Raw genomic sequence first — 11,981 nt, forward strand, 5'->3', positions numbered from 1 at the left:
CTCCAACATTCTCATGGACTCTGTTCAAAGTGAACCTCAAATTATACATGTTTAGATTCTGAGCATATGAAAATGATAGCCCTGCATGTGTACAAAAAGACACATGCACACAATAATTTCTTCCACAGAGATAAGCATGTAAATCAGAGCCTATAACCATGAGAGGATAGGTGGATAACATTGAGCTTATTTGGAAGTAAGGGAGTGAGGAATATTACAAAAGTGAAGCAAATTACATATGACAGAACAGCTTGCTGACACAATGTAACTCAAGTCACATGACTACCAAACTCTTATTGTTATTTATTGGTAACTGTGGATGATCTTAGACGATGATATGGAATTTATAGGCAACTTTTCTCAAGCCCAAATGAGAGATGGTCTCCCAATACTACTTTAAGGGAATTATCAAGCTAATTAAATTTTGAACTAAAGGAAAAAAAAAAAAAAAACAACATTATTAGCTGAATTTACACAACACTTAGTGATGCATCAAGTAAGTCATGGGAAATCCTCAAGATATAAAGGTTAAAATTAATATGTTCTAAGTGTTTTACAGAATTAATTCACTTAATACTCACAAAATTCCTATATTGGATCAGTGTCAATATTGTCTCATCACTTAGATGGGGAAACAGAACCAGAAAGATTATAGTTACAGGACAAGGAAATGGCAGAGATGGGACAGTAATCCAGATGGTCTGGCTCTAAAGTCCCTGATCCTAACCATTCTGCCACTGCCTTTCCAAGAAACATAGGAAAAGACTGACTTAAGTCTTGGGCCTGATTATGAATGCCTGTGAACATTTTGCGTTCAATAATTTTGAACTCTTTTTTTTTTTAATTTACTTTTGAGAGAGAGTGTGTGAATGGCAGTGGGTGGGGGGCGGGGGCACAGAGAGAGAGGGGGACAGAGGATCCCAAGTGGACTCTGAACTCACAGCAGCAAGGCTTATGCAGGGCTCTAACTCATGAACCTCGAGCTCATGACCTCAGCTGAAGTTGGATTCTCAACCAACTGATCCACCCAGGAGCTCCAACAATTCTGAACTCTTAAGATAAAACTTACAAATAAGGAAAATTAAGTAGGAAAGCCCCAGTGAAGCAAGATAACCAGCATTTGTCTTCAGTATGACAATAGAGAAAATTTTGATAGTGCAACAGATAAAGGAACTATTAATTAAAGAATTATCAGTGTTAGGAAAGTCTACTCAAGGCTCTTATCAGCACAGGAGTTCATCTTTTCACGCCTTAATCCACAAAGTCCTTTAGCTGCAGAATATATTCCTAGACATTTACGTAAAAGGTAATCATATTTTGTGGCAGACATTTTGATAATAACAAAGCACGGGCACTTGGCAGAAGACAGAGTTCTATCTCTAGCATACCATGTACACATTTCAATAGGAACAGATAGCTAGAGCCATAGAAATAAGTCTGAAAAAGACGCCGTGTTACAAAACAGAAACTTAAAAAATGATAGACAGGCACGGGACACCTTCTTCCCTGTTTCTGCCCAGACACAAGGACATGGCCAGTTTGTGGTGGAGCGGTATACCCTGTGTGGGATGTGGGGTACGGATCCATGGGCCGTACTGAACTATCACAATGAAGGAGAAAGGACACAGGCAAGAGCCAAGTGGAGAGTGGCCCTAACTACTGCGTTCTCAAGGGAACTAGAAGTGTCCACTGGTACTAGACTAGAAGTTTTTTTTTTTTAATCACAGTAAGCAGCAATCAAAGATTTACTACTATCTTCATTTCAGACCATATATAGTGCTAAGAAATACCCACATATTAATTGCACTACTCCTGCCTGCTTGAAGACAGAATCCTTGGTCCAAAGCCTTGTAGCTGGACCTGCTCCATGGTGATGCATCTTCACCTGCAGCCTAGTTCTTTTTGGTATAATCTGCCCATCTGTGCATGAAGGGAAGGTGCTGACACCTTTATTACTTTCATCAGGACAGAAGTCATACCCAGATACCAAGAGGCAGAGTTCCCTCTGACTTTTTTGAGAAACACAAAAAGCAAGCAAGCATAATTTTAAGGAACAATTTTAAACAAGAAGTTTGTAGAGACCATAACATTTTTCCAACCTTATTACAGACACAGAGTCATTCCTAGGAAGAGGCACACAGATCTCACATTGCTTTTAAGTGGATGGAAAGAAATCTATAAAAATTATTTTTAAGCCTTTTGAAACTCTGCCAGTGTAAAGAATGCAGTAGTTAAGTGTAACATAGGAAACCCCCAAGATATATAGGTTAACATGAATGTGGTTTTAAGGAACAGAGCCTTCAGCTCTGTCTGGAGGAACAAATTTCACCAAACATTTATCTCAACCTGTATCTTTAATGTAATGCAAGTCATGTTGCAATCTATCAACTGCTTTATAATATACCTGGCTGGCACTTCATCTGAGGCTTTCTGTTTAATTTTCCAAATAATTTGATCCACTATAGTTGGGACTAAACATATCGTGCAACATATTTCATTTCTTCATTTTGTTTAGCTTTAAAAGCTCAACTATTTTAAATGATAATGTTAATGCTTATTTCCCATTTAACTGAATTTTGGGGAGGTTTGCTTGGTTTTGCTTAGCAAAAACACCGTTAACATTTGTCAGCTTTTATTATGTGCACTTTTTATACCAGGCACTTCACCCATATTATTGCATTTATAGTCTTCACAATAGGCCCATAATTTAGGTACAATTGTTATCTCTATCTTACAAATGAGGAAATGAAGAATAAGAGAGAAGAAGAAACTTAACCAAGGTCACATAGCAATGGGCAGAGCCAGTAAACAAACTCGGGCCTAACACCCATGTATGGTTTTATAAGCATATTGGGAAAGGAATAAAAGTTGTACCCCACCTCCAGGGTGAAATAGCACTGAAAATTCTTTTACTCCATTTCACACAGGATAGTTTATGTATTCTTCAAATTGGTATGAATTCTGTTTTTTAATGTTTATTTATTTTTGAGAGAGAGAGAGAGAGAGAGAGAGAGAGAGAGAGAGAGAGAGAGAGAAACAGAGCATGAGTAGGGGAAGGTCAGAGAGAGAGGGAGACAGAATCCAAGGCAGGCTCCAGGCTCTGAGCTGTCAGCACAGAGCCCGATGCAGGGCTCGAACCCACGAAATGTGAGATGATGACCTGAGCCAAAGTCAGATGCTTAACTGACTGAGCCACCCAGGCACCCCAGAATTCTGTTTAATATTTGACTCCAGTTGTAACTGGGATTTTAGGCATCTGATGGAAAGTGAAAAACCCAGCCAGCCATCTAAGCACCCCATCAATGTAATACCAAATATTTGCACACATGAAAATGTTTAGGTGACTGGGAATTTTTACTTTGCACCTGGTTGTGAGCCATCCCTGCATCATGAAGACAAATTCCAAACCACACTGTTCCAGAATTTAAGATGACGTTCTATAGGATTTCAGTGACCATATTTTCTGATTTAAAACCACAGCACACAAACTAATGTGAGTATGTGTATTTGCAGGAATAACAAGGCAGGATATTTGCAATCAGACCTGCGAACATCAGAAACACCCGCTAGCTATTCATAGCCTTTCCAATATATGGGCTCCTATATATATCAGTGTAAGGGAGCAAAGGAACTCACCAGAGGAAGAAATTGCTTTTTTGCCTGCATAAAATCTTTGCAGAAGAACACCATCTATGCAGAACCCAAGCTGTTTTCTATATCATATGACACCCAAGTAGGAACCATCCTCTTTCAGCCTAATAGAAGCAATGACAGAATGCTCCAATCCTAGATTTCTGAGCATTTTCTCTTTCAGTATCCTCCAGGTGCACACCCCACTGAAGCAAATGATACTTTATTTAGTGACACTATTCAAGAGTAACCAGAGTCAGATATAACCTCAGCTATCAAACACCTACCCAACGGAACACTATAGCACTCTGCTTGCTTCAGTTTGGAAAAGACCAGCTATTTAGTCACCATCAAGATGGCATCCAGAGCATTTTTGCCAGAAATAGTGATAAATTTGTACTTTATTTAAACATCCGCCCAATTCTCTGTCCTTACTATCAGAACATGTTTTTTTTTTTTTAGTTTTATTTATTTTGAGAGAGAGAGAGAGAGAGAGAGAGAAAGAGAGGGTGTGTGAGTGGAGGAAGGGCAGAGAGAGGGAGAGAGAGAGAATCCCAAGCAGGCTCCACACTGTCAGCACAGATCCCAATGCAGGATTCAATCCCATGAACTGTGAGATCATGACCTGAGCCGAAATTAAGAGTCGGACACTCAACCAACTGACCTGCCCAAGTGCCTCCCATCAGAACATGTTTTTAAGAAAATCAGCCATGCCATGACTTGAAAACGATGTTACTGAGTTTATGTTCTAAAATGTGCTCACTGAGCAAACCTCACTCTACGGTTTCATCTACCATTATCCACTTGACATAAATAATACATCCTGCTAACATCGGCAAGCAAAATTATTCCCTCCAACACCCCCTGGGAAATAAAACAAGACATTATTTAAGTAAGTGTCTTACCGTTGATACTCCAGATGCCCAGATGTGGGATTAGGAAGAGCACCCAGGACATTTTCTCAATTCCAAGCATGCCAGGTGATCTCTTCATTTCCTGTGCATATCAGGGATGGAAAAAGTCCAGTAGACTTCTCTTCTTTCCTTGAATTCCTCAGGCTTGGACCACGTTACCTACCTCAGTGACATCTGTGAAATACAGAAGAGCAAGGAGGCAGCAGAAGATAGTAGGAAGAGCTTGAATAAATTTGTAAAACAAAGTGAGCAGAAAGATTACGTGGTACTCTATTGTGTGGTTTTTGCTTCTTGTCAAATCGGCTTCTCACTTTCAAACACTATGATCTGCAAAGCAGCTCAGTCCTTAACTTCTCCTTCCGCTTACCACCCTTTTTGCCCCACACTGAGGTTTTCTCATGTTCAGTGGCATGAAAAATCAAACTTTAAAGAAGTCTATAGTGTTGCAATCTTTAGGTTGAGATTTCAATCACATTAAGTTCAGGGAATTCATGGTAAAAAGTACCTATGGTAAGTATGCCTTTTCCCATTTCATAGCTTTAGATTATGAAACTTCTTTTATGTAAAAGGTCTTAGATTTTTCTTCCCAAACATCATGTCATGGCAAGATGAGAATGCTTATTGTCATTACACCAGTGATTTATCTGAGGTTATGGAGAATATGAGTGACAGGAAGCACTTCCTCAACAGATGAGGGAAGGGCAAGTGTCTTTAATCTGTAGTTAGATATCAATGGAACAAGACCATCGTTAATATTAGCTACATGTTCTCTCTAAATAATAAAGTTCCGAGCTAAATGACATCTTGAATACCAATTAAAGGAAACTTCCATTTTCAACATTCTTCATGTGGTTATTGTCTGGATGAAACAGAATAGAAATAAGAGGAAGAAATGGAAAAGTTTAAGATCAGATAGCTCAGGGTGGAGGTAGGACTGTTTTCTCTAAGTTAGCTGTGCTTCTAATTGTAGAAGCTAATTAAATTCACCCATTTGAGATTCCAAATGAGAAACTGAGACTTGTGACATCTCTGGTCATTGGCAGAAGTTGACCTTGTAAGTCTTTCTCCCAGAGGCTGGTGATTTTCTAACAAGACCAAACTTCAATGGTTTTAAACAAGTTAAAAAAAATAGCTATATTAATTTGAACAGATATTGTGTGATGGTTGGAGAAACCAAGATGAATGAGCCACTGTTCCTCATTTTAAAGAGCTCAGTGAATGAGTACTGTAATCTCCTCATATCTGTCTTTAGTGTCGGAACTGAAACATTCATGCATTTCAACCACCACAGTTTAACATACAGCAACTGTACCTGTCGTCTTAGAGCATCCATTACTTACTAAGTAAACATCCTGTGAAATATTTATGCAGCATTTATAAACTTTTTTTCCGGTGCTCAAGGTGGAATGCAAACTTTCGGTGACAGCTGAGGCAAGGCTCATTATATCTTTGAAATGGTCCCCGAAGTGAAAAGCCATAAACCATAAGCCAAAGATCTCAGAATATTGTCCCAAATCAGAGAGGTCATATATGCTTTGTTTATCTCAGCATAAATCCTTTATGATCTACTATTTTAAAAACGTTTTTCCATATTAAAAAAGCCCAAGTTGACTAGATAAAATTTGGAAAAGATGTTATGCAACATCTAGTGTATTTTTTAAGATATCTATTTTGTTACTTCCATCAGCATGACTTGCCCTTTACCCCTCCACTGCTGCGGTCCTGATAGACCCGCTGTAGACAGAACTCTCCCTCAAAATCTCACTCCTGTCTTCCTTCTAGTGAAGAAGAATGGAAAGAAGCCTAGCTTCAAAGTTTGTTAGCTCAGCTACAAGTCAATTTTGCTTTACATCTCTACCTCATCTAGTAATTACGTTTCTATCCTGACCCTCCCTTCATTATAACCATGTAATTTTTTATTTAAAACAACCCAGGTGCCCTAACTTGGAGGTGCTTGGGTCATTCAGTCAGTTAAATGTTCGACCCTTGGTTTCAGCTCAGATCATGATCTTATGGTTCGTGAGTTCAAGCTCTGCATCGGGCTCTGCACTGACAGTGCAAAGACTGCTTGGGATTCTCTCTGCCTCTACCTCACATACTCTCTCTCTCTTCAAATAAATAAATACATAAAAAAAAACCTTTTTACTTAAATGTGCAAATTTAAAGAATTTAGTACATTTTAAAAAGGAATTGTATTGTATTTTAGAAACAATTTAAAAAATATGCGTCTATCTCCAATTTTATTGTGAAAGACAAAAATCAAAGTAGAATTTGGTTTCTTAAAATTCATTTTGCAAACAGTGGCACTTGGGTGGCTCAGTCAGTTGAGCATCTGATTCTTGATTTCAGCTCAGGTCATGATCCCGGGGTCATAGGATTGGATCCCGCATTGGGCTCTGCACTGAACATGGAGCCTGCTTAAGATTCTCTCTCTCTTTCCTTCTGTCCCTCTCCCATGCTCTCTCTCTCTAAAATAAAATACTAAATAAAATTCATTTTGCAAACTTCTTAGGAGGTACATAGAGGGCAAATTCTTCAGTTCACTTACAGATTCAGTTGCTTTCTTGAATCATGAAGCAGCTGTACTTTCTCCAAGATTTTTACCCCAGGGGTGGGGTCAGAAAAACAGGAATCACAAAACAGATGCCAGACCCTAGAGAGGTCTTAGCACTGACATCGTATTCTGTGTCTCCCTCTCTCTCTCTGCCCCTCTCCTGCTCACATTCTGTCTCTCTCAAAAATAAATAAACATTAAAAAAAAATTAAAAATTTTAGCACCCTGAAAAACACTGCATAGCTTCTACTGTTACGGAACCAGGCTGGAACGCTGGCAGAAAAACCAAGTGACACTCGGAGATTTTGGTGGATTGGAGATTTATTTAACACCAGCGGGCTCAGAGGAGATAATTTCTCCAAAGATCTGAGCACCAAATGCAAGTGGGAATGGTAATTTGTAGTTATCAGCTTCCATATCTGTGGGGGTTTTCACGTGCGGCAAACAGGGCAAGGAGAACCCGGAAGAGGGGTCTCTAAGCTAGAGACCAGAGCTTGTTTTAGTCCTGTGTAAAACCTTATTCATTTTTCCAACACTACCACAAAAGTAGTACAGCATTTAAAACTTTTTCCATTCTTCTGCTTGTTGTCCTCTCCTCATCAATATTCTTGATAGCATTGGTTTCCAAATGTGCCTGTACTTTAGAATCAGTCTGGGCATTTTTTATATAGCAGGTGGGATTCCCAGATCCCATCTACATCCATTGGATGAGAATCTCACAGGATTGAGGCCACATACCCCTATTTTAAAGAAATCTCCCAAAGTGATTCTGTTAGCTGATCTGAATGGATACTTGGAAACCAAGTATGAATTTGTGGGATACATGGACTTTTGAGTCACAAAAGACTTGGTACCAAATCTTTGCCACTTATTAGCTATAGAACCTTTCATAAATTTCCTAGATTCTTAGAGTCTATAGTAGACACAGATGTACCACGTGGGTACCCCTTCAAAGACATTTTTCTTAGCTGTGGGGAATGCAGTCAGTAGACAGCTTCCAGGTATAAACTTCTTTAGGGACTGCCCGGTTGAGACTCACCTTGTCCAAGGTCATGATTTTCCAGGACAGCCTACATCTAGTGATGGAGCAGGGAAAATGTGTAAAAGGCTGGCCATTTCAGCCTCCCATGCGATGTTGATGGGCCATACTTGATCCAGAGGTGCTGGTTGTCAGCCAAGGTTATGGCAGGCCTATATCAGTTTAACTTCTTCCTCTGCCCAGTCTTGCTTCTGCCCTCTTATTTTCACAGGTGCTAATCCCTAATTTATCTCAGTGTCTGCTTCCAGAAAATCAAATTTGTTCCACATCTTGATTTTATGTTCTGTAGAACACAGATGGTAATAACATCAATCTGTCATGTTGGTGAACTGCGATAATGTATGCAAAGTGATCATTAAATTGTATCTATAATTATTCCTGAGTCAACGATGGGCTTAATTTGGACAAGATGGATACCAGGAAACCCCGTGTTAATAAGCCAAAATACAATGGTGGCAGAACAATTTGAATATGTTTATTTGCTAATGGGAGTCACTGTTGCATGGAGATTGAGACTGTGAATAAGCATCGTAACAAAGCTTTGATTAGCAAATAAATGCAGCAGATTAAAGATGGTCTGAATTCCCCCCCAAATTTACAAGGATGGATCAGTCATGCCAGGAGGCCTCAGAAGTAAAGGGCAGAAAGAATTAGAAGCCTGAGGACAGGAGATCTAAAGAAGGGCCTATATTGAGAAAACTCTCCAACCATATATAAGACTGGAAGGAGTCAAAGCAGGGGTGCTATCACAGTAGAACTAGAGGGCTGGGATACAAAAAAAGGATCCACACCCCAAGACGGGCAAAGAGGCCAATTTGATATTGAGCCCTTCTCCTTTGCTCCTTAAAGTATCCCTTGGGTGAAAGGATTGGTCCCACACTATGAGGTGGAGAAGGTTGACCCAAAACATGGTATAAAATACCCTCAGCTGCAAAACTTAGAAGACTGAAGATGCTTTGGGCAGGCAGATGTATACACAGAGAATGCCCAAGAATGCCCTTCTCCCCTTACTTCCCTACTGGCAGACTTGAAGTGTATTCTGGTTCTATCATTTACTAGATGTGTGGCCTTAGACAATTACTTAACTTTGAATCTATTACCTCAGGAATAATAACACCTACTGAAAGGTTGCTATAAGTGTTCAATAAGGGGCTTAAATAGTACTATATATTTTAAGTTACTATACATGAAACCACCTACCACAGTGCCTTACTCAAAACTAGGATCCTGACAAATGCATTTTCCTTTCTTTCTTCCCATTCAGATACGGACATAAAGTTGACTTCTCTTATATCCTATGCACCTGTGTGTACCAAATTTGTATGTGTTTATAGTACTTACTTGTACTATACTTTTGTGCTATTGTGTATGTTTATCGCATTGCTTTCCTCATGAAACCAACTATGTTTGCATCCATAGCTTTGGATGTATCATAGCTTTACAAATTGTTTTTTATCTTTTACTTTTGTGGATGTGTACATGCTTTGATGTATTTGCAGCTTCAGGTCTCCGCAAAATGTTAGAGTCTGACGCCATGAACTTGTTCTTTCAGGAGGAATTATGGGGGCTACATGGAAAAGAAGGGTGGCATACCTTATAGATTTCCAGTTACAAGCAGTATAAAGGACCAGGAGCCCCATGTTCTGTGCCCCCAAATCCATCATCCACTTTGTTAAAGAGGCCATGCTTTTTAGCTAGTGACTAAAGAAAATGCAGATACCAAGGCAGGTCCATTTCTGAGACACAGGACTCCTCTAATGACAGACTTTGGCTTAAGAACTCCGTTATAGCCTTGCCAAACCTTCATTAGAGTTCATATTAGTTTAGGATACTTCCCCCTAACCTACTTCCTGCTCCCCATCACTATGGATCAGGGTTGCTTTGTGGTCTTTCTCCCATCTCCCCATTTTTCTCTCATACCTCCCCACTTTTTCTCACAGGCATTTCTCCTAATCTAATCCTTGCACAGTTTGGAGCCTGCATTTGGAGAACCCAGTCTAACACGTTAATTTTTCAGAGTTACAACAACATAGACTATACAATTTCTTATCTTGCTTCCCCTTTCCTCTTGTTCAGTGGGTAGTAATCTTCATAGGGGGAAATTTTTTTTTAGAGGGTAGGAAGGCATGACAGCTAGTTAGTAAAAATACCAGGATTAAATTAGTCAATTTGGGAGAAACTGTAAAGATCAGCCAAATCATGGAGAAAATAGTGAAAACACAGGCAGAGAAAAGAGAAACATGGAAAAGTCACAGTATTTTAACTGTGGGAATTTGACCAAAAAAGTGAAAGGCTTTTTCAGAGCTTCACCGCTCATGCTCACTCACATTTGTCTTCACGGCAGAGTCCTCTTCTTGTTTATATGGCTTTATGAGGAGAAAAAAATGCAGATGAAGTGAACTGTAATTTGAAACAAAACACAATGGAGTTAGCTTGGTTTGGAGTAAGGTTAAAGAAATAATTTGGAAGAAGTTGTCCTGAAATGAAATATATACACATTTAATAACCAGTATGGTACCAGTCAGATCACATGCTGGCCACAGAGCTAGAAAAGCTTTCTGAAGGCCCTAAATGTGCCAGTGATCTTACTTGGTCAATAATTAGGAGATCCAAATTGAGAGACCCCAAGGAAGGGTCCCAGGAAGTCAGGTAAGCAGGGACTACTTGAGGGCTCAGGATAGCAACTAGTTGCCATTCACCAACTGGTCTGGAAGTGCAGCATTCATATTTTAAAGTCTGGTAGAGCTGTGCCAATGGTAACTGACTACCTTTCAGTTGCTTATCCCTTTAATATTGATTAGTCAGTGTTAATAAATCCAAATTACACAGCTGACCCTTGAACAACATGAGGGTTAGAGGCCCTGACTCCCCCACACAGTCAAAATCTGAACATAACTTTTGACGCTCTCAAAACTTAAGTATTAATAGTGAGAGCCAGGAGAGATCACTTTTTACTGTGATCTACAATTTGCTGGAGAAAGGAACTGCTCACACAAGAGATGATTAATCTCACAGGGCATTTTAAGTGGATACTGGCGACACTCAAGGTCACTGCAGTAGCAATAGCAGGTGGCTATGAAATTACTACAACACTACAGTATATACTATGGTACATTTTATGAAGTTACAATTTAATACTAGATCTATGTTTGTTTACATTTCTCTCAACTGTGCATGCCACCATATATAGTCCATTAAGTGTTTGTGTTTGTGAGATTTGATAAATTTTAACTTTCTATATTTTGTGTGTATTTTATGTATATAAGTGTACATTTTATGGTAGTAAATAATAAACTAGACTAGTATCTATGCATTTATGACATACCTTTTTCCTAATTTTTTCTATACTTCTAGGCTATGGGGTTCATCTGAGAAGTTCTTCAAATTGTTGCAAATCTCCAAAACATTTTCCAAGATATTTATTGAAAAAAAAAAAAAAACAAAAAAAAACAACATGTGTAAGTGAACCTGCTCAATTCAAACCCATGTTGTCCAAGGGTCAATTGTGATTCTCAATTGTCCAACATAGTAGCATCTAGTGGGTAGAGGCCAGACATGTGGCTCAACATCCTACAATGCACAGGACAGAACTCATAACAAAGAATTATCCAGCTCAAAATGTCAATGGTGCTAAGATTGAGAAATTCTGGTGTAGAATGAACCAATATGCAGTATCTGCCTCAAACTTCTCTAGATTCACATTCCCTGGTGGCAGTGGAGGCCCTAGAAGTCATTTCTGGAGACTCAGAAAGCAGAGTCTTATACTAAGTACTAAGGAACCACACAATGATCATGTCCAAAAAGGAAAAAAAAAAAAAAAAAAGAAAGAAAAAAAAAAGCTTTG

At 39.1% G+C, this 11,981-nt stretch overlaps 1 protein-coding gene across 4 annotated transcripts in view; it reads right to left on the minus strand.

Annotated features, from left to right (window-relative positions):
• The window catches only part of BTLA (B and T lymphocyte associated), a 38,927-nt gene extending 27,355 nt beyond the window's left edge, over positions 1 to 11,572 (minus strand). For 2 of the 4 annotated variants that reach the window (XM_042956225.1, XM_042956224.1), the window contains exon 1: positions 4,536 to 4,849. In XM_042956225.1, coding sequence (XP_042812159.1) covers positions 4,536 to 4,623 — 88 coding nt within the window. In that variant the 5' untranslated portion in view covers positions 4,624 to 4,849. Of the gene's footprint in view, positions 1 to 4,535; positions 4,850 to 8,137; positions 8,421 to 10,464; positions 10,538 to 11,462 lie in introns of those variants that run through there. The other 2 variants (XM_042956223.1, XM_007098607.3) reach the window with 2 other exon arrangements.
• Positions 11,573 to 11,981: the final 409 nt, after the last annotated feature.

This window comes from Panthera tigris, chromosome C2, assembly GCF_018350195.1.
Source record: "Panthera tigris isolate Pti1 chromosome C2, P.tigris_Pti1_mat1.1, whole genome shotgun sequence".
NCBI lineage: Eukaryota > Metazoa > Chordata > Mammalia > Carnivora > Felidae > Panthera > Panthera tigris.